At 42.4% G+C, this 27,032-nt stretch overlaps 1 protein-coding gene across 14 annotated transcripts in view; it reads left to right on the top strand.

Moving 5' to 3' along the window:
• Nucleotides 1-26,572, top strand: part of dock10 (dedicator of cytokinesis 10) — a 73,798-nt gene extending 47,226 nt beyond the window's left edge. For 3 of the 14 annotated variants that reach the window (XM_085796477.1, XM_085796475.1, XM_085796478.1), the window contains exons 20-57: nucleotides 88-211; nucleotides 317-438; nucleotides 1,420-1,503; nucleotides 2,200-2,292; nucleotides 2,526-2,644; nucleotides 2,934-3,003; nucleotides 4,505-4,618; nucleotides 4,808-4,879; nucleotides 5,024-5,170; nucleotides 5,410-5,493; nucleotides 6,209-6,305; nucleotides 6,456-6,488; nucleotides 6,765-6,943; nucleotides 7,734-7,850; nucleotides 8,673-8,796; nucleotides 8,896-9,017; nucleotides 10,371-10,485; nucleotides 10,687-10,753; nucleotides 11,171-11,218; nucleotides 14,227-14,337; nucleotides 14,911-15,023; nucleotides 15,245-15,360; nucleotides 16,024-16,161; nucleotides 16,253-16,435; nucleotides 16,510-16,620; nucleotides 16,705-16,920; nucleotides 18,185-18,242; nucleotides 18,894-18,995; nucleotides 19,584-19,690; nucleotides 21,044-21,166; nucleotides 21,276-21,389; nucleotides 22,524-22,670; nucleotides 22,803-23,013; nucleotides 23,377-23,567; nucleotides 23,706-23,806; nucleotides 24,920-25,058; nucleotides 25,275-25,344; nucleotides 25,509-26,572. In XM_085796477.1, coding sequence (XP_085652603.1) covers nucleotides 88-211; nucleotides 317-438; nucleotides 1,420-1,503; nucleotides 2,200-2,292; nucleotides 2,526-2,644; nucleotides 2,934-3,003; nucleotides 4,505-4,618; nucleotides 4,808-4,879; nucleotides 5,024-5,170; nucleotides 5,410-5,493; nucleotides 6,209-6,305; nucleotides 6,456-6,488; nucleotides 6,765-6,943; nucleotides 7,734-7,850; nucleotides 8,673-8,796; nucleotides 8,896-9,017; nucleotides 10,371-10,485; nucleotides 10,687-10,753; nucleotides 11,171-11,218; nucleotides 14,227-14,337; nucleotides 14,911-15,023; nucleotides 15,245-15,360; nucleotides 16,024-16,161; nucleotides 16,253-16,435; nucleotides 16,510-16,620; nucleotides 16,705-16,920; nucleotides 18,185-18,242; nucleotides 18,894-18,995; nucleotides 19,584-19,690; nucleotides 21,044-21,166; nucleotides 21,276-21,389; nucleotides 22,524-22,670; nucleotides 22,803-23,013; nucleotides 23,377-23,567; nucleotides 23,706-23,806; nucleotides 24,920-25,058; nucleotides 25,275-25,344; nucleotides 25,509-25,567 — 4,341 coding nt within the window. In that variant the 3' untranslated portion in view covers nucleotides 25,568-26,572. The remainder of the gene's footprint in view (nucleotides 1-87; nucleotides 212-316; nucleotides 439-1,419; nucleotides 1,504-2,199; nucleotides 2,293-2,525; nucleotides 2,645-2,933; nucleotides 3,004-4,504; nucleotides 4,619-4,807; nucleotides 4,880-5,023; nucleotides 5,171-5,409; nucleotides 5,494-6,208; nucleotides 6,306-6,455; nucleotides 6,489-6,764; nucleotides 6,944-7,733; nucleotides 7,851-8,672; nucleotides 8,797-8,895; nucleotides 9,018-10,370; nucleotides 10,486-10,686; nucleotides 10,754-11,170; nucleotides 11,219-14,226; nucleotides 14,338-14,910; nucleotides 15,024-15,244; nucleotides 15,361-16,023; nucleotides 16,162-16,252; nucleotides 16,436-16,509; nucleotides 16,621-16,704; nucleotides 16,921-18,184; nucleotides 18,243-18,893; nucleotides 18,996-19,583; nucleotides 19,691-21,043; nucleotides 21,167-21,275; nucleotides 21,390-22,523; nucleotides 22,671-22,802; nucleotides 23,014-23,376; nucleotides 23,568-23,705; nucleotides 23,807-24,919; nucleotides 25,059-25,274; nucleotides 25,345-25,508) is intronic. The other 11 variants (XM_085796476.1, XM_085796481.1, XM_085796480.1 and 8 more) reach the window with 11 other exon arrangements.
• The last annotated feature ends 460 nt before the right edge of the window (nucleotides 26,573-27,032 follow it).

Genomic DNA, 27,032 nt, shown 5'->3' with positions numbered 1-27,032 from the left:
GAGGACGGATGTCAATGAACAGGTCTCAGATGACAGCGCCTGGAGGTGGATCATAATGTAATCCGTTACATGCTTTTGTGTCCCCAGGTGAAGATCGAGCTTCCTAACCAACTTCATGAAAAGCACCATCTTCTTTTCTCCTTTTACCACGTCACCTGTGACATCAACGCCAAGACAAACTCCAAGAGGAAAGAGGCCTTGGAGACCCCAGGTGAGCCAGGATGAAGGAGAATGTATTGTATTGCAGTTTTATGTTGTGTTGAGTCTGTTCCACTATTCAGTACTCTTTGTGTTGTATATGTGTGTTGTTTTCTAGTGGGGTACTCTTGGCTCCCTCTGCTCAAAGAAGGCCGCCTGTCATCTCAGGAGTTCAACATCCCCGTCTCCTGTAACCTGCCACCTGGTTACCTGGCCATCAAGGAGGCCAGCAACACAAAGGTGAGAGGGAGAAGGAAAGAATCGCCTCATTTATATTGGGTATAAATACAGTCTTGCAATGCTGCTGAATAATAGTTCAGGGATGCAAACAGCGCGCCGAAAAGCGAAACTCGCTTTTTTCATGACCAATTAGGTGACTTGTGTGAATCGTTCAGATCCGAAGAGTTTTTGTTTTTGAGGGGAGGGGGGTCTCAGCGTCTCAGCTGGGGTCAGTAAAATGTTTTTCTAACAGGCTGACAGTGACAATCACGTGAAACTGAGGCGAACTCATTCATGGTCTCTGATTATACTGATAACAGCCGACCTCCAATGTTGACGCGCGACATGCGCGCTCCTTACCCAATGCGGCGCGTAGCCGCGTGCAGTCGGTGCGACGGCGACACCGTTTTTTCCCCCCGTGCACCGTGGAGCTGTGCGCCGCAGACATGCACGGTTCCCTACGTTGCTGTGTCAGGCAGGTGTTTCCACGGAGCTCTGCCCCGTTTCAGAGGTGAAGGAAGCCCTGAGTGGAAAGATGTCGCCTCCGCGATGTAGAATGTGTTCAATTCAAAAAGTGAAACTAACACATTATATATATGTCCATTACACACTGAATGAAACATCCCATGTCTTTATTTATTCAGTTTATTTTAATAGTAATAATTATGACTAACATTCAGTGAAGACCTAAAATTCAGTATCTCCAAAATTGAAATATTGCAAAGGATTTTTTTTTTTAAGCATTTTTAATATAGAAATGTTGGCCTTCTGAAAACTATGTCCATCTATATGCACCCAATACTTGAACTACTGGAAATTGACTTTTCCATGATATTGTAATGTAATTATTTGTTAATGGTGAGCCCCCCCCCCATGCCAGACAATTCCTCTCTTTTTTGGTCCTTACCCGTTTGCATTTCTGATAGTTAATAAATGAGGGATGTGAAGCATCACAGTTGGGTTTTCCAGTCCTTAAGCTCATGCTGTCTTCTCTTCCTACAGAGTGGAGCAGATGTGAAATGGGTGGACGGAGGAAAAGCTATCTACAAAGTGTCAACCAATGTCGTCTCCACAGTTTACACTCAGGTAAGTGGCCTGCAGAGGGTTAGGTCTTATAAATAAGTTGTGTGGACATATAATCACAGTTTGCAAGCAGCGGATGTTTGAAGTGCTCCACAACAAACTCTTGGTTGGTCGGTGGGTTGTAAATTAGATCAGTCTGCGTCTTATTTTCAGTTGGAACATGTAACAAAAGCCAGCGAGTGAATTTATAGATCGGAGAGCTCAAGTACTGGCCAAAACATGCTTTTACAGTCAGATATCTAAAAGAAAACATTAATAAATACATAGAATATACAATAAGACATGTAAAAAAGAGATAGAGATAGAAAACGTGTTTTTATAGGAGCTCTTTCTTTATACTAGTTTTATAGTGCAACTAACCCTTTTTAAACCAAGAGGAAATTATTGGCGTGTCCACCTGAGGGGATGTTCTGTTTACTTCCACCAAGAATAAATTTGGAAGGATGCCAAGTTGCATTGATCACAATAGTACAATAGTTTTTACGTTACGTTAGTATTTACGATGAGCTTGGCAGTTGTATTTTGTGCTCCTGAAAACAGTTCCAGTTCAGGCTGACACTGAAACATTCACTTAAGATTTGACTCGCATACTGAAGTGATGAAGTTCACATTTTAGGATTAACTGTCACCTAAAAGAAAAGGGAACCGCTCCACTAAGTGTTATTTCAGATTTTTCATGGATTCTTCTCTGTGTGCCAGGACCCCCACCTGAACCGATTCTTCCAGCAGTGCCAGAAGAGAGAGCTGGACCTCTCGATACCTCCTACCTCCAACTTCCTCAACTGCTTGAAGGTCAGACAAAAAAAGAAAAAAAAAACTGAATCTCCTCACTTCTTATTTTATTGTGACTGAGACAAAAAGCAGGACCTGCATGTCTAATTTGTGCACCAGGATGCCAAACATCATTTTGTTTTCTGCTTCTGTATGATTTATGTTTTTTATATATATTTCTTTCCACCCTTCTCATTCCCCTCCTCCTCCTCCTCCTCTGTTTCCTCCTACACTTCTTTTCCACCCTCCTCCAGGGTCTCCTCAGCATGGAGAGAATCCCAGTGATCATCCGATTCCTGCCAGTGCTCTTCAACCAGCTGTTCAAGGTTCTGACTGAGAATGACAACGACGAGGTCACTACTGCCACCACCAGGTAGGAAGCGGTACTGACGGCGTCGATAACAGATCTATTGATAAAGAGGGGGTTAGTGGATTCAGTGCAGCACGCAAGTGAGAAAAATAAACAGTGTTGAAAACATCTAATTTTTTATTGCTTGAATAAGTTATTTTTATGATTTTATTGTGTGATTAATTCAGTATGGCATAAAGAATAAAGCGGCTTGTGAAGAGAGACGATGTTTGACAGATGTTTCCAGTCGTTGTTTAGGAACAAAGGCTGTCATAACTAAAAGTCTCTGTTTTTCTTGTCCTGTTTTCTGCAGAGTGCTGGTCCACATTGTTGCCAAGTGCCACGAAGAAAACCTGGATCACTATCTGCACTCCTACATCAAGGTACTGTGACAAAGAAAAGTAGTTAAGTGCGTGTGTGTGAGCTCACAAACATCATATAATAATTTTGAAAGTTGTTGTTTTTCCATGAAGGAATGAAATCTCTGCACAGGCAATTTAATCTGTGCAAAAAAAACAAAACAAAAAAAACAGAAAAGGGGGCTTTATGTGTTTGCATGTGTGTATTTGTGTGTGTTTGGGCCAGCAGGAGTGTGGTTAGGGCCACGTGCCCAGAACACTGTGCAAACACACATACACACACACACACACAGAAGGAAGGAGAGGAGGAGAGAAAGAAACAGAAGAAGACGAAGACGAAGAAGAAGAAGAAAGGGTGATTGAGTAGGAGGCAAACTAGGACATTGAGCTGGCTTAATCAGAAACACAAGACATGTTTGTTTAGGGAGACAGAAATCAGAGGGAGAATTAGAGGAGAGAGCAGGAGAAAAAACCACAAGACCTGTTTCATGTTGGCTACAGGGAAGGAAAACTGCAGCGCTTCAAGAGGCAGAGGCAGAGAGACGAATGGTGGGAGGTAAAGAGGGGAGGACTAGCAGAGCTAATGGATCGGGGGTTGCCATGGTAACAGATTGGCATGATGTTCGGTAGTAGTGCTGCCCAATTTAAACTGCTGACTGTGTGTATGTGTGCGCGCGCATGAGTGTGTGCTCAGTGGAGGGGGTGGGGTCTGTCCACTGTAGCTTGAATAGAGTGGTATGCAGTCATTTTGTATCATATTTTATACTGTCATGAAAATATTTATCGATTTTTGGTGTTTCTGTTCATGTATCTACAGTGTTTCTGAATATTGTGAGAGCTGAAATAATTTGATTAACAGAAAATGAATTACAATATATTTTTTATTTATTTCTGATTTTCTGTTTGGCTATTGAACTGTTGGCTCGATACAACATGACATTTTAAGTTGCCGATTTTTATTTTAACATTTCATAGATCAGACTGTGAAATTAATTCATCCCAGAATCTAATCAGCACATTTGGCACATACTGGCGGCTTATAGGGGTTCAGACTAGACCTGGGACTGATCATTATTCTCATCATCGACATAACGATATTTTTTTTGATTAATCAGCGGATACTAATGACTCATGAGTATGAAACGTCCAAAGACAGTGAGAAGCTAATTACAGCATTTTAGAGTTGAATATCTTCTTTTCACAATTTTTGGGGGAACACTTTTGTTTGAAAATGGACTTAAATTATTGGTTGTTTATCAAAATAGTTAACAGAAACGTTTCTTTACTTTGCCAGTCAATGGACTAATTGTTGCAGCTCCAGTTGGAAACATGAACTGCATTACATCTGTGTCTGAGATGTCGTTCCCTCATTTTCTGTTTTCTCTCTACTGCTGCTTTCCAATGAATTTAAAACATGAACAAAATACATTAAAAAAAATCAGTTAATCATGAAAATAATTGATATTTGCCGCCCTACCATGTAACAACCATGAGCAGCTGACCCCTCTCTCCTCTCTGTGTGCAGTATGTGTTCAAGTCAGAGGCTCACGGCTTCAGGACGGCCCACGAGGAGCTGGCTAAGGGGATGACCTTTGACCTTAAGAGCAACGAGCAGGCAGCAGTCAGAAATGTCCTGAAGGTTTGTCATCAATCTATGCTCCATTCCATAACAGATTTTACCCAATAAATTACTTATAAATGTTGTTTGTTTAAGTGCAAATTTACCAAATCATAAAAGTTGTGCCTCTTCTCGTTTTCATGCTTGAGCTGATTAGTCAGATAAATATTGGAACAATGGTGACCTTGCTCTGACCTCTCCTCATTTCAGTTCTCCTGGTTCTTCTTTGAGTTGATTGTCAAGTCCATGGCGCAGCAACTGGTTGACTCTGACAAGTTAAAGGTAAGGTGACATGTCTCTAGTCCTCTCAAATCTCCCATCCCTGAAAACATCATCTTTTCTTAACCATTTGTTATTCATGGTCCAGTAACGTTCCCTTGCCTTGGTATAACCACATTCTCTATGGCTGATTGTTTCTCCCCACAGCTTCCTAGACCCCAGCGTTTCCCCTCGTCCTACCTGAGCCGCGTGGAGACGCTGGTGGAGACGGTGTCCGAGCACATCTTCTGGAAAAACAAAGATCTGGCAGAGGAGACGCGCAGCGCCAACTTGGCCGTGGCAGCTTTTGTCAAGGTGAGAGGAGGAAAGATTTAAATTACACGACGAAGGGAAACTCATTTAAAGAGGCAATTTATCGGATGAAGTTTGAGTACATTGTAAAGAACACTCACAAGTTTATGCGCTCGTTTGGATCAATGCAAACCGCCTTACAGTTGATATCTATTGATTTCTCCATCTGTATTAAATCATCTGTCTCCCCGTCTCATCGAGTAACTGTTTCTGGGTCTGATCTCTGAATTGTCTCTCTGCAGCGTTGCTTCACTCTGATGGACAGAGGCTTCACCTTCAAACTGATTAGCAACTACATAAACATGATCACTGCCACTGACAGCAAGGTAAAACACAATGCACACATTTTAAAGGGATAGTTCAACATTTTGGAAAATTGGCCCATTGCCATAATCCCTATAGTCATAGCAGTAGGTTTGTTACCTTTAATTGTCGGTGCAAGCTCTTTTTAGAACGGCGGAGCAGAGCCACGAGCTGCTCAGAGCTAAACTACGGAGGTCAATGGGATTTCTTGGTTTCCTCACCAAATACACAATCCAACAACTCCAAAACCCTCCTGTGGACAAGTTGTGACCTGCACATTCACTGCGCTATGAGGAGTTGTTTTCAAGTCAAATGCAGAGACTGCTTGCCAAAAAACTGCCCCCCGATGGGAACGTGCATCAGTGGTTTTGCATGAATTTACCTCTAAAACAACTCTGTCTCATAACGTTCTGTTATTATCTCATAGCGTGGTGAATGTGCAGGTCACAACTTGTCCACCAGAGTGTTTTGGAGTTGTTGGATTGTGTATTTGATGAGTTTGATGAGGGAAACCAAGAAATCCCATGAGTCTCCGTAGCGTAGCTCTGAGCAGCTCGCGGCTCTGCTCCGCCGTTCTAAAAACAGCTTGCACCGACAATTAAAGGAAACGAACCTACTCCTGAAACTATACGCATTATGGCAATGGGCCAATTTGCCAAAATGTTGAACTATCCCTTTAAGTTTATTTTGAGGCTAGAATGAAGTGTGTGTTACATGCATCATTTCTGCGTTTGACAGATTCTGTGTGAACTGAAGTTTGAGTTCCTGAGAGAGGTGTGTAACCACGAGCACTACGTTCCTCTCAGCCTGCCCCTGCCCTCGGCTCGCATCGCAGGTAAGAGCCGCGCCGAGCTGCCGGGCTGACCCCAGTGTCGATGTGAAAACTCACGCATCAAGTAGCTCTCCCTCTCATTTGTCTATTAACACACTGTCTCTCTATCTTTCTCCTTCTGTCATTCTCTCTCTGACTGTTTGTCCATGTCAGACCATGCATCTCCAGAGCCACAAAGCACTCATGGTAAATATGTTCACTCATTCCTTTGTAATGTTGCATGTGCTACAGTGTGTGTGTGTGTGTGTGTGTGTGGCAGCGGTAGTATGATGTTAATAGAATTCATGGAAAATTGGCTTGTCACATTATTTGCTCACTGTAACCAGATTTTTTTTAAATTTAGAAATGGATTAATTAATTAACTCCCTGATGGAAAGCAAATATTGACTTGTGTTCAAATCACAGGCACCTCAGTTCATTTCCATGAAAACTGTGAAACCTTCTGTGTCGCCTCTCCTCCAGTGTCAGTACCCGAGTACAACCTGACCGGCGAGTTCTGCAGGAAGCACTTCCTGACCGGTCTGCTGCTGCGGGAACTGGGGCTGGCGCTGCAGGACGAGCAGGACCTGAGGCACCTCGCGTTGGCCACCCTGAAGACTCTGATGGCCAAACACTCCCTGGATGCACGCTACGCCACCAAGGTAGACAGAAACACATGTTTATACGGGAGGAGGAAACCAAAAAGGGCACGAACGAGTCATTCGCTCAGAGTAGAGATTCTTCCAGCGTGACTCATGCAAACACATGCACACGCCGACATGTGATTGTTGGTAGCAGCTGCGGGCAACGGCAAAGATGTGTCTTAATGAATGCTGGGAAGTGTCCGTGTCAGAGCAGACCCGAGTCAGTGATCTGTCCCCTGTTAAACACTGTTAAACACTGTTAAACACTGTCAAACAGTGCCAACCACAACACAACAGTGGCGCTGTAGTGGAGACTTAGATTTGGGCCTAGTTGAGCCTGAGTCAAAACCAGATGTGAGCAACAGGAAAATAAAGGCAAAGCTTGGAAACGTGAATGTGAATTAATGAAAACCACAACAGTTTCTTGGCACTTTAAATGTTATGTAACTGCGCTGATGTTTTTTGTTTTTTTGTCATTGACTAAATAATCGGTAGGTATCTTCAATGTAACATTAATGGAGTAGTAATAAACTCTCTAGGGGCCCATTGTTACTGCAGTTCATTATATTTAACATGTTTCACAGAGGTCAAATGCTTGAGTGGCTGTTTCCTGACTATTTATCAGCCCTTAGTAATTGTACAAAGTGATTGTCTAATTCTCTTTATACAGACTTATAAAATATGTGATTACCAGCTGGCTAAATCAGAGAAGGGATTTATTTGTCAGGGTATAACTAAACTATACATTCAGCACTAATCCTCTTTATGAGACTAATATGATATGATGTTTAATTTGCTACTTTTCCAGGAGAAACAGGCAAGAATTGCATCTCTCTACCTGCCTCTGTACGGCCTGATCCTGGACAACATGCCTCGATTCTTCCTCAGGGACATCTTCCCCATCTACTTCACTTCTAGTGACCAAGTAAGAGTTGAGATGAGAGATAAAACTGACTGTTTTTGTCATATACTGTAGACGGTTGCCCAAAAAGTTGACATAATATTGCTTTCAGACACATTCCTCTATTTATTCCTATTGTGGTTTATGTTATCAATAGAATTTTGATATACTGTACACTTTATCTATCAGGAATAAATCACATTGTCTTGTTTCATGAGAAGAGGTAAAAAATATATTTTATTCCAACTTAATGGGCAACTGTGTATATTCCTGCTATGGAACGTTAACAAAACTATCCTCCTTCATTAGTTCTGTTACCTACTAGGTTTCAAGGGATGGGTACCGTGTGGAAAGCAATACAAATTGTAGACTTGTCACTTTGGACCAAATATTTTATATGAATTTCTGTTCTTTATTATTCCTTTTATTCCTATGTTTCCAACACACGGCATCGTACTTAAAAGTTTATGTTTGCAGTCGTATCAGTTTGATTGTGCAGTTTTCCCAGCTGCTGTATGTTTTTTCTTGCTGCCTCTGTTTGTCCTCCTTTGATTCAATTTCACCACACTGTAAACAACACTTTGTTTGCTCATGCATACTGTAGACGAGCCATCCATACACAGTGTGCAACCATCATCCATTTTCCCGATTTCTAAAAAAAGATTTTTTTATTTTTTTTCATGGAAATTGCTTGTGCCTAGCCTTCATGGATGTTGTTATAAAGATTAGTCTAAGTGGTCTTGTTAATAACACATAGTCATCGCTAATATAAATACTGTCCCGAATTATGAAGTAATAAGAATTGGGTTGAATAACAGATATTTTTCCTGTCTGTGCCCCTACCAGGGCTCTCGAGATGACCTCAGCGTGGGAGGGGGCGTGGCTGGAGGGGTGATTCCTGTCACTGTCACTCGTCATGGCAACTCTGTGGATGCCTCCTTTTCCAAAGAAGTACTCAACTCCATCACAGGTAGCAGATAGTAATGTGTGTCCGTCTGCATAAGAAGGTGTGAATCAGGCCGTTACATTGAACCTGACTACTTTCCCCCTCTGCACCCCGCTACACCAGCCTTCTCATCCTTGGCAGTTGCCATTGGTAACCAGGCCGACTCTCGGGGTTCTCTGATCAGTGTGGACTCAAACCCTAGCAACAGTGACAGGAACAGTGAGAAGATGGACGGTTGTGAGAAGGTGAGAGGAACGAGCACTCAGGATACATTCACATTCAAATACATTTGTTGTATGTGTATCATAAACTGTACACTGAGCATGTTCCTCATTGTGAGTCATTTATGATCATTTCTATATTATATATGGATCTCTGAAAGAGAAGTATGCAAAAAAACATCATTCCAGTGTGATTTTACAGACCAATCCAGCTGAGGACCTTTAATGCATATCATCCACTTACCTCTTTCCTGACTTCCTCTTGTCTCTATGTGCTTAGGACAAAGTGGTAAAAAAAATACTTAATAATAGAAACATCTTGACTTTAGCATCAAAATTCATTACTTAAAGGAGACATATTATGCCCCCTTTCCATTAATTAAAATAGTTCCCAGGTGTCTTAAAGACATGTCTGTGACATTTTTTGGTCAAAATCCCCCAAGGATCAAACATCACAGCTCTTTTCATCCGCTCAAAACTGCCCTGTTCAGAACGGCTGGTGTCAGAGCCTGTCCCTTTAAATGCAAATGAACCACTGCTTGTCCCGCCCCACCTCTTCTACCGGTCCCAGGTAGGGGTGGTATTATGCAAATTCACTGGAAGACAACTGAGGGAACATCTCATAAAACCACATGAATTTCAAACTAGGGAGCCTGCACATTACAGATGTTTTTGTCAATTCTCACATTTTGGGGGCCAGAATGCAAAACAAACAACCAAATATATGTCAAATAACTTTAAAAAAGTGATATTACCATAACATGTCCCCTTTAAAGCTCACAGAGCGGTCTCCAGAGGTGTACAGCAATGGCAATGTTAACTTTTGTCTCTATCAAGTCTTTTCTTCAGTTGAAGTTAGCATGCTATCCAGGTACTGTAGGTCCAGGACGTGTTGTCATTTTCCATTATCAACTCGATGTCACCTCCAATCTGTCCTGGAGAAACAGCACTGCCCGGATGGCACATTATATTATAATTTCCTGTATTATCAATATTAAACAATATATTAAGCTTTTGTCTCGGGTAACAGTGAAACCTTTAAAACATACAGTACTATGATTTTAACGAGACACCAACAGTGAAGGTCTCTCGTTTTTTGGGGTTTTCTTTGTTTACCTTTCCAAAACCTCCTCCAGTCTGGCTTGAATAAAGCTTTGGAGGGGCATTAGTGACGTTGGCTTAAGTGTAGTAAAATGCAATCTTAGAATACTATATAGCTTATAAAATACCAATTAGGTTTCCCTGCAGCTCGCCTAAACCCACAAATTCAAGTAACTAAATATAAAGGACATGACCTGTTTCCTCAGTAGCAGCTCCAGCTCTGGTGCTAACTGTGGTTCCCTGACTGTATATCTGTCTGCTGATGTTTGTCTTCAGTTTGCTCGGCCACAGTCCCTGATTGGCTACGGCTCTCGCTGTGACAAGTTGGACCAGGCGGAGACGCGCAGCCTGCTCATGTGCTTCTTGCACATCATGAAAACTATATCTGAGGGTAAGAAATGATCTTACGACGCTTCACACCCAAAACTCACAGTCTTTTCGAAGGTTTGGAAATGTCCGCTAATGGACCTGTATACTTTTACCCATAGTGGTCCAGAACATTTACAGTAGATATTATTTGTAGTCATTATATATCATTAGCGGTAGTAAATCAGCTATGGTATGTGACATGTGTGTTGTTGCCTGTTTCCAGATGTGCTGGTGTCCTACTGGCACCGAGCCATTCACCAGGAGATCTCAGACTTCTTTAACATCCTGGAGTAAGTGCTCTTCTTCTTTCTTCTTCTTTTTGCAGAATACCACCATAGCCCCTGTTAGGGAGTGATACAAATGAACAAAAAAACACTTAGGCAAGCGGGGATGGGGGCAGACAAGAGAGAGAAAGAGAGAGAAGAGAGGAAAGAGGAATGTAGCCAGAGGGGAACAGATGAAAGTAATGACACAGCAAGAGAGAGAGAGAGAGAAGAAAAACAGACTCTAATTCCAATGAGAGCTCCCTATCCACCAAAACAGTGCAGTAAATTAACTGTGTGTTTCCTGTTTGCATCGAGACTGCACCGGTACAACTCAGTAGGTTCACATGGACCCCATTTAGCCTGTGTCTTTAACTTACAAAACACAAAAAAAAGACAAGCAAAATGCCAGCTAAGATGTTTTTGCATTTTCCTCTTCCTCAGGCTGTGTCTTCAGCACTTTAGGTTCCTTGGAAAACGCCACATAGCGAGGTGAGTGCTCGCTCCACACACCGCTCGTCGCCGACAAAGAGGACCACGTCTTGATTCAGATGCATTTATTATAACGATTTGCAAAGAGCTTATTAACTCAACATACATTTCACAGGCCAACTCTCCCCCTCTTAACACACACTGATGCATAATTCATATAATCGTGTGCACACATGAACGCACACATGTGCAAATGCGACCACGCCCACCGACACATGTGCAAACACACACACACACCGACACACACAAATAGATGAATCGGACACAGTCAGGCAGAAATACTAATATGTGTTCTGTATGCGTGTGCACACAGGGATGAGCTTCGAGGGGGGGAGGGAGGGAGAAGGGGGGTGGGGTGGAAGAGGGGAAAGAAAAGAAAGAGGAGGAAAGAAGGGGGGGAGGTGAAACTCCTGGATCTCGCTGCTGAGAGAGAATCACTGCTGGATATTGTACTGTAGTAGTTGGCAAGCAGAGGATGGGGTTGTTATTGTGTGTGTGTGTGTGTGTGTGTGTGTGTGTGTGTGTGTGTGTGTGTGTGTGTGTGTGTGTGTGTGTGTGTGTGTGTGTGTGTGTGTGTGTGTGTGTGTGTGTGTGTGTGTGTGTGTGTGTGTGTGAGTGCTCTTACTGGAGCTGAGCCATTGGCACTGCTAGACTCCTCCATCTTCTGGTTCCTCCTCCCAGCTAATTAAATTAGGCCTCTTTTTCCTTTCAGCAGTAAGATGCTGAGATGTAAGCCAACAAAAGGCGCTGCTTTGCTGCGAGTGGAGGCATTAACAGAATAAAGATACCTGGGAGCTCAGCTGGCTCTCTCAGACGTAGCTGAGCCTGTCTGGGGCTGCTAGCTGCTTAACATTCGTCTGTAATACCCGGAGCCATGGGGGGACTCACAGTCTTACGCCTATGTCTGTCTCAGTGTCTCTCTCTGTTCGCTCTTTGATGCCTGGCTGAGTCAGTCTGGGCGCCCATTGAAGCTCAGAGTGATGAATTACTCCAGCAGTGTGAAGTCAGCCAGCAAGCTAGTAGGGAGACAGTCACCCAGCTATCCTATCAGACAACAATTCGGCCTTTAATAGCCCGTGAAAATTCGGTTTTAGATGCTAAATGTTTTTCTGTGATATTAGAAATTCACAAATAACCACAACAATAAAAGTTAAAGAGCTAGCGGTTGTTAAATCCTGACTGATGCGTGGAAGAATGTGAGCCCCGCCCACTTCAAATGGGTGAAGAGAGAGCAGAGAAGAAAAAATAAATCAGAAATCTATAACTTGAAAAAAAAATCAAAACTGTTCTACATATTTGGCAGAAAACTGTGTGTTCCTGTCAAACAGGTTTTCCTGGCCTTTAAAGGGATAGTTCAACATTTTGGCAAATTGGCCCATTGCCATAATCCCTATAGTTTTAGGAGTAGGTTTGTTACCTTTAATTGTCGGTGCAAGCTATTTTTAGAACGGCGGAGCAGAGCCGCGAGCTGCTCATGGAATTTCTTGGTTTCCTTCATGAAACTCATCAAATACACAATCCAGCAACTCCAAAACTCTCTCATGGACAAGTTGTGACCTGCACATTCACCACGCTATGAAATAATAACAGAGCGTTACGAGACAGAGTTGTTTTCGAGGCAAATGCAGAGACTGCTTGCCGAAAAACCGCCCCCGACGGGAACGCACATCAGCGACGTAACAAACCTACTCCTAACACTATAGGGATTATGGCAATGGGCCAATTTGCCAAAATGTTGAACTATCTATCTATCTAGTTACAGACATTCCTCCAACCTATTCTGTGTCACATACACATACACATGCACCACATACATTACACAACTCCAGCAAGTAATTATTATTAATTCTAATGTTTTCTCTATGTTCGCCCCTTGCTGTTGTAGTCTTCAGCTCAGTGCATGCATCATGCCCCCCCCTCCTCTTCCTCCTCCCTCTGTTCATGCTGCTGCTGCTGCTGTTAATGGATTGTCAGTGTCACTGCACATTTATTGATGTCCTGTTGCATCATGTAACCCTTTCTGTGTCGACATCAGTGGGAAATAAAGAGGAAATTTATGCTTGGCGCTGCTGTACAGTACGTTGGCTTTGCTTTGCTGTGTACAACCAATAACACATTCACCTCCTCGATGTTGCATGTCGACCTTGTAACCCTCCAACCTACACCCACACCTCGCATGCTCTGCCTTGCCTCAGCCTCGTGACTGGCTCCACTCCACCTGCTGCTTGGCTTGATTGACTTCCCTTAACAAGCTCTGAGGCTGCTGTGCTGATTGGCTTTACATGGTGGCTGTGTCTTCTTTCTTTTGGCCCCGCTGAGGCACCGTTTTTGCTTTTGTGTTGCTTGGCAGTCGCCTCCGATCGTGCTTCATTTAAGCGTCGCAAGAATATGACACAGTGTGTTGAAGATCTGTTTGTCGAGATGCGGTGACTAAAGCTGATTGGTGCCGCAGCTTAGCTGACATTCAGCTTCATCACATCTATACATGTCAATTCCCCCATGCTGTTGTCCACTGTTTATACATTAACGGCGATCTGGAGCCTCTGCTCTCCACTAACACCCTAACAAGAGCTGGGATAACATTTACACTATATGATACTAATGGCAGACTAAAACCACTGACTCTGCTGCACCGCTAACCTTTCCATCTGGCTGACCTTCCTCCCTATAAGAGCTGTTTGATCTTTTTTTTTTTTTTTGCTCCTGACACTTAGCTGCTCATCACACCAAGGTCAAATTGGAGCTCCTGTATGCTTTCGACATTTCTTTTAGCAGTGTGACCTAGTTCCTAAAAATATGTAACAAGATTACAATAATGAAAAAAAAAAAGCTTTTATATTTATAAATGTAAGATTTATTATTATTTATTATTGATTGCTCAAGCAGCTAACGCCGTGCCGCTCACAGTTATCATAACTGAATAATGATGCTAATGGTGAACACTAAAACAATGTTGGTCTTAAGTTAACTGACTAATGATAGCGTTGATGTGATTGGCTCGTGAACAGGAAGCTAGCGGCGGCAGTAAAGCTGGCCCAGTCCACCCAGGCCAATGGCACCCTGAAGGGCTCTAACCACCCCTCCCAGTCCTCTCAACCCTCCAGCCTCTTCCCACAATGGTAATCACCCTCCACCAGGAAAACAAACAACACCTCAACTGTGTGAAGATACTCGAGTCTTGTGGTTTACTGAAACTGTTCCTAGCGCTAAATATGTCTGGTAATTGGCTCCAAGTGTACAGAGTTAATCGAATAGCAACAACCAGACTTATTATTGAAGCACAGGTTCAGCCCACAGCAGCAATGTGGATACTTGGATTTGGGTAAATACATTCTTGTCCTGTGTGGATTCATCATTTATGTGCCCACTGTGTTTCCATGTTTTAGACTGTATCTGTGTTCTCAGCATGCCCCCGCCCCCTCCCCTCCTCATACCTGCAGTGTTTTGTGTGATTTGCCTGTACGCCCCCACTCCCCCTCCCCAATATGTTAATAGATCCTGGATAACAGCAAATCCTTGGGACATGGATGCAGTTTATAAATACCTGCCTAACTATAAAATGTACAAAATATCTATAACTGGGATAGGTAACACAACACTGTTTATAAGTACATTTGCTGCGGTGGAACTAAAGCAAGTGTTGAATAAAGCATGTGAGCACTGTGATTGATCCTGGCTGCCGGTCCCTGCAGGATGGCGTCTTCTGGAGGGGAAGGTCACCGGCACGCTCGCTCCCAAACCATGCCCATCATCAGGGGCAAGAATGCCCTCACCAACCCCAAGCTGTTGCAGATGATGGAGACAGGTAACACACACACACAGACATACAGTACACGCTGACCAAGATAAAGTCAAGTCAAATCAAGCTTTATCCATGTGGCTAATATCATAAATCACAAATGAATGCCCTCTGTCTGAAGACCCTTGAATGAGATCAGGAGAAAACAACTATAAGATGGTGACAATGATGAGATGACTACAAGGTTGGATTTATTAGAGTTGCTCACATCTGAGTTTTTTTTCCAGATGGGAGCATTCAAGATGGGGACACGCTGAGCCCAACTGATATTGAGGCCAACTTGTCAACCGAGGTGGCCCTCACAGTGCTGGATGTACTGGAGCTCTTTGTTCTGCACAACAAGGTCTGTGTCTGTCTCCTCCGAGTTTATAACCAGAAAAAATACTTAATACCAGACACTCACAATCTGTTCTTGTTTGCCAAGGAGAATGTTTTATACCTCTCATACAGTATTTATTTTTATACTCATAATAGCCTATGTCTCTGAGATCTGAAGGTCTACAGTTTCTGAGTTTGACAGTTAAGGTACATAATAAAGTAGTCTTGAATCTTGAATCTTGAATCTTAGTGTGTGTTACATGTATTTATGGCATTTTTTAACCTTTACTTTAAAGGATTGTGTTTCACATCAGATGTCTATTTACATATTTGCTTGGCTAAGTGTGAAGAGGGAGTTTGAATCCCTTTTTGTTTTTGCTTTTGCATCTTAAAAAAACAGAAAAGAAACAGTAGTATTTTCATATCTCCTGCCACCTTTCAATTGTACAAAGCAATTCTACTGTCTTTTTTTTGTCAAAATGAAATGGTTTCAGAATAAAATACAATGTAAACCTGCACATACATCTAAAATGAAGTCAGTGATACTCTGCTGCCACCTGGTGGCTCGCACATCAAAAGGTGTACTTACAAGAATAAACTGCCTGTGTGTGAAACATTTTACATATAAAAAAAAACCTTGACTGTGACTGAAATTCTTCTTTTTTCCTTCTTACACACACCGATACAGAAGCAGCTGTTGCTGGATGAAGGACAGAACGCATTGATGAAGAAGGTGCTGGACACCTACTTGCTCTTCTTTCAGATCAACCAATCGACAGCCACTCTACGGCATGTCTTCGCCGGACTCAGGCTCTTTGTACAAAAGGTCCAACAAGCTTCATATCATCATATACCATCTAAGTGAAGCTTCTTCTGCTTTGTTTCTCATGTGTTTTCCCCTTCATCTCCCTCTATAGTTCCCCAGTGCATTCTTCCAGGGTAAGGCAGACCTGTGTGGCTGTCTGTGCTATGAGATCCTCAAGTGCTGTAACCATCGATCCAGCTCCACCCAGACGGAGGCAGCTGCTCTGCTGTATTTCTTCATGAGAAAAAACTTTGAGTTTACTAAGGGAAAGTCCATAGTCCGCTCACATCTGCAGGTCAGTAAAAGCACAAATGTGTAATCAAATGTTTCAGTGTGACATTGTTCTTACCCAACATACTTCCACTTCAGGTCATCAAAGCAGTGAGTCAGTTGATAGCAGACGCCGGCATTGGAGGGTCCAGATTCCAGCAGTCCCTGGCTATAATCAATAACTTTGCCAATGGAGATGCTCCACTTAAGGTAAAGCAGGCTCTAGGGTTATCATACAAATTTTATATCTATAATTGTGATTGATTTGAAATGTCCATGACACATTTCCTGCAGAACACTCCATTCCCCGCTGAGGTGAAGGACCTGACCAAGCGGATCAGGACAGTTCTGATGGCCACAGCTCAGATGAAGGAGCACGAGAAGGATCCAGAGATGCTGGTGGATCTTCAGTACAGTCTGGCCAACTCCTACGCCAGCACACCTGAGCTCCGGCGGACCTGGCTGGAGAGCATGGCCAAGGTCCACGTCCGCAATGGCGATCTCTCAGAGGTTAAATCTTATTCTTCTTAGGTCACCTTTACTTCAGGAACTTCACATACAGCTTTTTAAGAGATAGTTCAACATATTTGGCAAAATGGCCCATTGCCATAATTCCTTAAAGTCATAGCAGTAGGTTCGTTACCTTTAATTGTCGGTGCAAGCTATTGTAAGAACGGCAGAGCAAAGCCGCGAGCTGCTCAGAGCTACGCTACGGAGGCTAATGGGATTTCTTGGTTTCCCTCATCAAACTCATCAAATACACAATCCAACAACTCCAAAACGCTCTTGTGGACAAGTTGTGACCTGCACATTCACCACGCTATGAGACAATAACAGAACGTTACGAGACAGAGTTGTTTTCAAGGTAAATGCAGAGACTGCTTGCTGAAAAAACAGCCCCTCGACGGGAACGCGCATCAGCGGTTTTGCATTAATTTACCCTGAAAACAATCAACAGGTCACAACTTGTCCATGAGAGTGTTTTGGAGTTGTTGGATTGTGATAGGATGAGTTTGATGAGGGAAACCAAGAAACCCCATTAGCCTCCGTGGCGTACGTAGCTCTGAGCAGCTCGTGGCTCTGCTCTGCCGTCATAAAAATGGCTTGCACCGACAACTAAAGGTAACAAACCTACTCCTAAAACTATAGGGATTATGGCAGTGGGCCAATTTGTCAAAATGTTGAACTATCCCTTTAAAGACCCACTCCCGTGAAAACCGTGTTTTTTGAGCTTTTCACATGTTCCTGTGGCATTTTTCTTGTGTTAGAGCACATATCAGCAGAAAAGGAAGTGCAAAATTGCATTTCTGAGTTTTTCTGCCTTCAAACTGCTGTGAACCAATGGCAGACGCAAACTGGCAGTTTCAGGGAGACTGGAGCTGACGTGTCACAGCTCCAGGGGAGGGCACTAGTGCTACAAGCTCCCGCCCCGCTCTGCATCTGGCTCAGAGGTGAAAGGCTTGACAGCTCAGTGTAGCTGTCAAGGTATAACACGTATAGTTCACCTGGTAGAGCAGCTTGCACCATGAGCAAGGACTATGTTCCAGTCTGGGATCAAATCCCAGTGTGGAGTTTTACGCTAAACGCGCTGAATCTGTAATTGTACAATGTCCAGCTGTCAGCGAGCGGGGGGTGGGGTGCGAGGAGGTGGCTGGGCGGGTGCAGAGCAGCGCAGTCTCCGCCCACCCTCCAGAGGTGCATGGCTAATGAGCTGGTTTTAAAATGACCAAGGGGGACTTTAAAGCTGATGGTCATGTGACTGTCTCTCCCTCAGGCCGCCATGTGCTACATCCACATCTCAGCCCTGATCGCTGAATCGCTGAAGAGGAGAGGTGAGTGCGCACAAGCTGCTGCTTTCACTGTTACTGCAAGCTTTTGCACACACAAGCATGGTGTTGTGTGTGTGTGTGTGTGTGTGTATGCTCATGCATAAATACCTGCGCACATGCAGGGCTTCTTAGTTTGTGCATCTTCACAGACTTCTAACCACAAAGTCCAACCATAAAAAGAAGACCACCCTCTCTCTCTCTCTGCTAACATGGTCATTCAAACTTTCAGCCATCAGTCCTTCTTCATCATGAGAGTTGATGTGTGCGCCTGAAAGTTGGCAAACTGGTGACTTGAGTGTCTTAGAAATCCAGGAACTCAACCAGTAGCATAGATCTGTCTTGTGCTTTCATTCCCATTCACATCTTCCAGTAGAAACAGAAAGTCCTCTCCTGCATTGTATGTTCTTCTATTAGCAGATCATTTTGTTCTTATGTGTGCATGTGTCCTCATCTAGGCCGCAGCATGTCTCTGTCTTTGTCCGACATCTTTTTCGCATGCGCTTTTTTTTACGCACTGCACCCCGTAGTGTGTGCCAGCAGCTAGCGTAGCGTGTCAGTCGCTCGGCTAAAGGCAAAGCAAGTGGACGTCAACTTTGTAAACCTCCTCCTCCTCCTCCTCATCCTCCTCCTCCTCCTCCTCCCCCTACCAAACAGGCTACTGGAGAGCTGACAAGGCCAGGATGTCCAGTGTGTCCCCTGAGGAAAGCCCTGTCTTTAACTGTAGCTCCTTACTAACTACCTCCCGAGATCAAGACAGTGAGTGTGTGCGCCTGGGGGCTGTTGGGTGGAGGGGTCTGGGAGTTCAGAACGTATAGATGGACAGACAAGGGACTGTGAGTAAAGTGGGTGTGCACCTGGGTGGAAGGTGGTGGTTGTTGTTGTTGAAGGGAGATCAGGTTGTCAGCTGCCAATTCTTCAAATCTTAACTTCTTTTCTAGACTATGCAGTTTAATGTTTTGAGGGCCATTGTTCTTGCCTTAATGATATATGAGTTTGTGTCAGGTTAGTACATTTGCACTGGCACGGGTTGACCTTCACTGTTCACTCAAGTCTCACTGGATAAACTGTTGAGTGTCACCGAGGTTTGATACAAGTCACAGTCACATTTAATTTATTTGGTTTAAGTCTGCAGAAATGGAATGCCTGAATGTAAACAAATCAAGTGAAGCATCTTGTATTTGAATACAAGAATGTGTATTATATTTACATGTGCTGGATGCATTTTTATGCATCGGTATGTTTACAAGACAAACATGACACCAGCAGTAATGTGTGACCTTAATGAGAATTGTGTATTGTGTTATTTTTTGTGAATGACTTGACCTGATGTCACTTTAACTCCAGCATCGTTCTCAATGGGTTGGGCGGCGTTCATGTGCATCAGCCCGAATGTCAAGGAGGAGGGTGCCATGAAGGAAGACACTGGTACACAGGACACACCCTATACTGAGGTCAGTGTTCACCTTTAATGTTGAATTAAACCTTAAAGGGATAGTTCACCCAAAATTCAAATTGCACTCATTATCTACTCACCCTCATGTCGACTAAGGGCTGGGAGAAGTTTCAGAGTCCTCCGTGGCTTCTCTGAGTTACAGGGGGTCTCGGCGTAGCAGTGCATGTCCATATAACGGTTGTAAATGGATACCAACTGTCTTCGTAACAAAAAGACACACCAAAAAACATCCAAATACCTCCATGCTGCTTGTATGTAATGTCCGTCTTGTATTGAAGCCCCGAAATGCGAAATTGTCCCGAAAAAAATTAAATAAGTCTAGTCTATATTTCAAGCTTGTTTGTAGCGGAAGCTCCTCTTCCTGGTTCGTCCAAATTGGATGGACCAGGAAGAGGACGGACCCTGGTTTTTTGGTGTGTCTTTTTGTTACGAAGAAAAGTGGTATCCATTTGCAACCGTTATATGGACATGCACTGCTACGCCGAGACCCCCTGTAACTCCGAGAAGCCACGGATAACTCTGAAACTTCTCCCAGCCCTTAGTCCACATGAGGGTGAGTAGATAATGAGTGCAATTTGAATTTTGGGTGAACTATCCCTTAAACTCCACAAATCACAAGCTTTGCTTTAATGCTGTATTTTATAATATAGATGTTGAAGTGGAGTTTGTCTCATGTGCTCGTGCCACAGCTGTACCTGCTTGGTGTCTAATGTTATAGCTGGTGCTGGTCACCCCAAGGTCTTGGCTTGGATCAGCAGTGACTTGGTATTTGCTTTTAGAGCTCCGGTAATGGAAATGAAATTCTCTCCTATCCTTAATCAGACACTGTAATTCACCAGTTTTCAATCTCTTCTTGACACACATTTCTTTGTCTTGGCCTTTGATAGTGTCTCAAAGACAGTCAAAGTCACAAACTCAACTTTATTGTCCGTGCTATATACAATACATTTATATATGAGAGAAACCTGTTTCAATGTAATAAAATTAATTTAAAAATATGTATGTATAGTGCAATAGGTATTTACTTATTTATTACTGTGCAGGTATAGGTTCTGCAATGCAATATGGATGCTGATATGAATGAATCTTCAATATGGATGACTCATTTGTGTTTTATTGTTTTTGTTTTTTTTCACTATTATGTTCTATTGCTGCCCTTAGATTTTATTCTGATTTGAGATGTTTTTATGTCCGCCACTTTCATGATGCTCAGTTGAATTCCTTTTCTCTTTTATGTAGTTTTGATTTTACCTGTAAAGCACTTCGTAATCTTGTTAAGAAAAGTGCTATGTAAAGTTATTAACATTATGATCATTATTGATATGTTTTCTGATCTGTGTGTACGGTGTAGGACACCCTGGTGGAGCAGCTGGAGCTGTGTGTGGACTATCTGTGGAAATCGGAGAGATACGAGCTCATCGCCGACATCAACAAACCCGTCATCGCTGTCTTTGAGAAGAGAAGGGACTTCAAGGTGACCACCGACTGACCCTCCCACTCTGTGTCTTATGTTTGTGTGTGAGCATATTGAGCTGAGTTTAACCTCATTTGTGTGTGTTTGTGTTTTTTGTGTGTGCCCACAGAGGCTGTCAGAGCTGTACTATGACATCCACCGCTCCTATCTGAAGGTGACCGAGGTGGTGAACTCAGAGAAGCGGCTCTTCGGTCGCTACTACCGCGTAGCTTTCTACGGACAGGTGAGGAGCAGTTGGATGGACTGGTCTACGTGTACACCTCTACAATAAACACAGATCACAAAGCTTTAACTTCTCAGCTGACAAGACACATTTGAAACACAACTTGAGTGAATGATTTGTACAATAAATGTAACTATAAACATTAGAGAGGAATTACAAAATATAATATTATTGACGGTGTCAGTGAAAAAGCTTTTGTTAGAATATTTTCTGTAAAAAGTGCTGTGTCTCCGTGGCAGAAATCTCAAATTTCTTGCAAATGATGAGTGAAAAGAAGTGAAATCGTCTGCATAGATAGATGGAAAATATATTTGTTGTAATTTGGGTAAAAAAATGGGAAAAGAGCATTTGATATAACAAGTAAATTTGGTCCTGGCCACTGTCAAATCCTTGGATTTACCTGTGATGAATCACTGTGAGGTGTGGTTTAAGTTTAAGTTTGTTAACGACATGAAGAGGAGGTTTAAAAAGTTGATGATGAGAATATAAAACCTCAGCATCTTGTCAGTGAGGCATGGACAGGTAAGGATAAGGGGAGAAGATCTTCTTTTTTTTGAGACAGTATCCTTAATTTCTCTGTTTGCTCTTTTCTTCCTTTTTTTATTATATTCTAAATCAAGATTGCGGTAAGTCTTGTATGTCTTGATTTTCCATCTTCCTCAGTGCTAACCACCTTTACCTCTCTTCTCCTTCTACCACTATTAACATCTGCTGCTCTTACCCCTTCTGGAGGGCTTGTGTGAAGCTTGCTGTGGTCCATTTTACTTCCCATAATCTCCAGTGATGACGTTGTTTCCTCCCTAAACATTAAGAAGCGCTTTTGTCAGTGGGCCTCAGTGGAAGTGGAAGACACTGTTTAATAAACCTCATTCACCCGGCGCTGCTTTACAAATGACCTGTGAACTCCCCCATCCAGAACTAAACAGTGACTCCTTGCTGGCGCTGAGTCGTTCTAACCCAGTGATAAAATGTGTTCTCGCACAACCAGTGACTCAGGAAACCACTAGAGGGCAACATAAAATCAGCAAATGCAACATCATCTAAATATAAAACTGTTTTGCACAAACACAGCCACCCACTCGTACTGTACATGTCACAGGTTTCACTAATGAGTGTGTGTGTGTGTTGTGACAGGGTTTCTTTGAGGAGGAGGAGAGCAAAGAGTTCATCTACAAAGAGCCCAAGCTGACGGGACTGTCAGAGATCTCCCAGAGATTACTCAAACTCTACTCTGACAAGTTTGGAGCTGATAACGTCAAAATGATCCAGGACTCTAATAAGGTAAATAACAGGGATTTGGCCTGTTTATAAAGTTGTTGTTTTTTTTAAGTAGATGTTTTGCCTGGATGTTAATTGTTGGTTTGTGTCACATAACTTCACATAAATGTTCACTGTTGCTTTCTCAACACTCAGGTTAATCCTAAGGACTTGGACCCAAAGTTTGCCTACATCCAGGTAACGTACGTGGTGCCCTACTTTGACGAGAAAGAGCAACAGGACAAAAGGACGGATTTCGAGAGACATCACAACATCAACCGCTTCGTGTTTGAGACGCCGTTCACCCTGTCGGGGAAGAAACATGGAGACGTGGAGGAGCAGTGCAAGAGACGCACCATACTGACCAGTGAGTACAGTTTAGTTTAAAATACACAAAAACAAACTGCATACAGAGCAGTGAGAAGCCTCTAGCTAAATATGTTGAAATTCAAATTTATTAAAATACAAGAAATACCATAAGTACATTAAATTAATAGATTCATGTATTTCATTTTAAATACTTAATTATAATGAAATTTACTGCAGTAATAAGTAATGTCAAAATAAGATAAATAAAATGTAAAAGTGATGTGTCCATACGAGCAAAACAAATCACATTAGCACATCAATAAGTAATAACAGAAGATGGAATAAAATGAAGAACATACTGTTCATGTGTCAGCGCGGTGTCTGTTTTTGTAACTTGTGTGTGTTTATTTCCTGTCATCAGCGAGTTCCAGCTTCCCCTACCTAAAGAAGCGTATCCAGGTGGTGGAGCAGCAGAGCACAGAAATGAACCCAATAGAAGTAGCCATAGATGAGATGTCACGTAAAGTCTCCGAGCTCAACCAGCTCTGCAACATGGAGGAGGTGGACATGATCCGGCTGCAGCTGAAACTGCAGGGCAGCGTCAGTGTCAAGGTGGGAGAATCTACAGATGCATATGTAGCTACATATTAAAATGAATATGGATATCTTTGTCTCCTCTGATGATCTGATCTCCCCCTTCTCCTCCTCCTCCTCCTCCTCCTCCTCCTCCTTCTCCTCCTCTTCCTCCAGGTCAATGCAGGGCCGATGGCTTATGCCAGAGCGTTTTTAGAGGAGAAAAATGCCAAGAAATACCCAGACAACCAGGTCAAACTGCTGAAGGAGATCTTCAGGTAGGACTTTAAGTGTTTGTACTCCTGGCATTACAGTATGTATTTTCAGTGAGGGTCACAACATGTTATTCTACATTGTGAACGTCTTAGAACAGTGTTACATATGAGAAATATGACAAATGAAAGCAAAGGAAAAATTGTGCACAGATATCAGAAAAACAGCATATTGCCTGTTGTATAGTCTACTCTATCATGTTATATATACATTTTGCTGTCGTGCCAAATCCATTTTTTAAATGAATGAGCAATAATTAACACCAGTACAGTTTGACAACGTTCAAGAGTTTTTGAAATAAAAATTATTACCTATAGGTCTGAAAGTCATGGCTAATTCAAACAGTTAAACTTTCTCAGATTTATGTAAATAAAAATGAAGGCATACTTGAAAAAAACACATGAAAGGCTTCAACTTAAAGGGACAACGAGGAGTTTTGGAAAAGCGAAGCGTTTTCACACTACATTTATGAGCCTCTGCGCGCACCGTGAAATTCTTTGACCGGCGCAAGACAGACTCATGTTTTCATTCATCAAGAATTAAAGTCAGAGGTTCGAAGACGATCAGTTACCGTCGTAGTTCCGACCATAAACGGCGATACGGCGGCGTTATTCTCATGACTCGCCATGAAACCGAAAGTAAAGAAACGCTGGTCGGCTCGACCAGCATTTCCGCCACCACTAATAATAACAAAATAACGATAGAGACAAAACGATATATTTATCGAAAATGGGCCCATTAACAAGTGTGGGTAGCGGAGATTCATCCACATTAACGTGATACTTTTTAATAACCAAATAGAAACTCCTCGTTGTCCCTTTAAGTCTCTCTTTGATGTTGTGTGTTTTTTAGCATTCAAACCTCCAACAGTCTTCTTTTATGTCCATCAGTGGCAAAACATTGTTAAAATACAATCTTTTTCAATAGTTTTACCTTTTGAAAAAAACTGATGATAAAAGGTCTGGTTCTGGTTCTGGTTCTGGTTCTGGTTCTGGTTCTGGTTCTGGTTCTGGTTCTGGTTCTGGTTCTGGTTCTGGTTCTGGTTCAGGTTCAGGTCACATGATTCACAGCATAATAATATTGAGAACAATGAGACAAACTTGATGTGCCCCCTGCAGGCAGTTTGCGGAGGCCTGCGGTCAGGCTCTGGATGTGAATGAGCGTCTGATCAAGGAGGACCAGCTGGAGTACCAGGAGGAGATGAGGGCTCACTACAGAGACATGCTGACTGAGCTGTCTGGCATCATGAATGAACAGGTCTCACTCTGCACTGACCAATGAGTGTCCAGATGTAGTTTTATTACCACACTGTGGCTTTTATTTAATTTTTTTTAACAGTTTTTCTTTTATTTGCTAGTTCAGTTGCATGCACCTGTGCGTTATTTTACGAGACATTTTTTACATTTTCATAGGTTCCATAAGTTTCTGTTATGACATCATTGTTTTCCTCCTTCCTTTTTTCTCTCATTGCAGCTTCAAAAAAACCTTGCATTCAGCACCACCTCTGTCGCTAACAGCTCTCTGTCCACTCTTTCTAAGACTGGTACGTCATGTCATCAAATTCTCTCATGAAAGACGCTCCTCTCAGCTTACTACCTGCTTTCCCCCACTTTATCTTTTCCATCCACACCCCAACAAACAAACTGCTAGTCTTGATGCTTTATCTCCCTTTTGAATCTTTTTTTTTTATTCTTTGCTTTCGTCCAGATTCCGCACACAAGACAACCAGGAACGGAACGGCACAGCACCTACTGAATGGCCAATAGATTCACAAGATTTTCTCTTTTTTTGTGCCAGTGAGGGCATTTTTCTTTCCCCTGACTGCTTTGGATTGCCAGTCTGAGCCCGGAAGCGGCTCTTTTGCTTGTTTTCTGACTGTAGCTGTTTTCCTGCTGCAGGGAGCAGCCGTTCTAGTGGAACTGTGACTGACGATGGCGAGTGTAGAGAAAACAAGGGAAGAAGTGTGTAGACTGTGGTCGTGGTAGTCTGTAGTCCTGTCGTTTGAACGTTGACTATCTGCAGTAGAGGCCAGGCTGCTGGACTGTTATAGCTACTGTTTGTTTTTGGTTTTTTAGAGACTCGATCCATGTGTGGTATGGATTCCCCTGCCCTGCCAACTGATTCATCAGCTTACATACTGACAGACAAACGCATACAGCGCATATGGTCACACACAACATGCACACAGACACGCACACACATGCGCCTTCTCTCCACAACCCCTGTCCCTTTAGAGAACAGTGACCTTACTGAGCTTGGGGTGCGTTCAGCCGTGTATGTAATATATAGTTTTCTGGTGCATTTTGATTACATTGTTTTTTACATTTCCTCTTTGAAGTAGCATTGTACTTCAGACTATCTAAAGACAATTAATGTGAACAACAAAAAAATATTTGAATACAGGTCTCCTTTAACCAAGAAAATGAGGAGTTGAACGCACCTCCAGTTCCCGTTTGAATGTAGAGCAGCTCCACATTGCTACTTTTTATCCTTGCTAACATCCTGGAAATATCAGCTTCCCAATTTTCAAATCAAAACAAAAAAAAAATTATGTTTTGTAACATTTTTATGATTGAAATTGCATTGTTACTGTTATTATTTCCTGTACTGTTTTGAAATTGTAAATAAGAAATATTAATATTTAAAATGTTTGAAATGTTTCTTTTTATAAATATATACAATATATAAATATTTGTTTAGCTGAATTAAAAAAAGAACAAAAACTAAAGTTTTATGTATAACATTTAAATAAAATTTTGTTTATGTCCAAATTTTATTATTATACGTCAAGTAATTTTCCTCACTATGTCTTTATCAGCTGTCCTGATGTCGGTGTCACTACAATTATGTCTACTATTCTTTCACCTTCTTTTCTACCTCGAGATCACTTGTCTTCTCACTGTAGTACCTATGTATCCACTCCTTATGATAATCATCTCAGCACAGGTTTCCAATCAGGCAGCTGAATGGAGTAAAATAGCTTTCTGAAATGAAACTGTGCCTTGGCTGCAGCTGTGCACAGCAGCTCGCTCATATCCTGCCCATTGACAGCAGCCAATTATAGATAATAGTCAAAAGATATAAATGTATGAAGCAGAAACTTCTAATGAGCAAACCCAACCTGAAACAAAGGAAGAAAATCACTTCATACCTCAGTCCATGGTGAAGAAGGAGATCGATAACAGCTGTATCGATCTATCATCTCCTAATAGCAGCTATATTTAAACACAT

The sequence above is a fragment of the Trachurus japonicus genome, chromosome 13 (assembly GCF_045865225.1).
Source record: "Trachurus japonicus isolate A0001 chromosome 13, Traja_1.0".
Taxonomy (NCBI): domain Eukaryota; kingdom Metazoa; phylum Chordata; class Actinopteri; order Carangiformes; family Carangidae; genus Trachurus; species Trachurus japonicus.
This window is presented reverse-complemented; position numbering and strand designations above follow the sequence as displayed.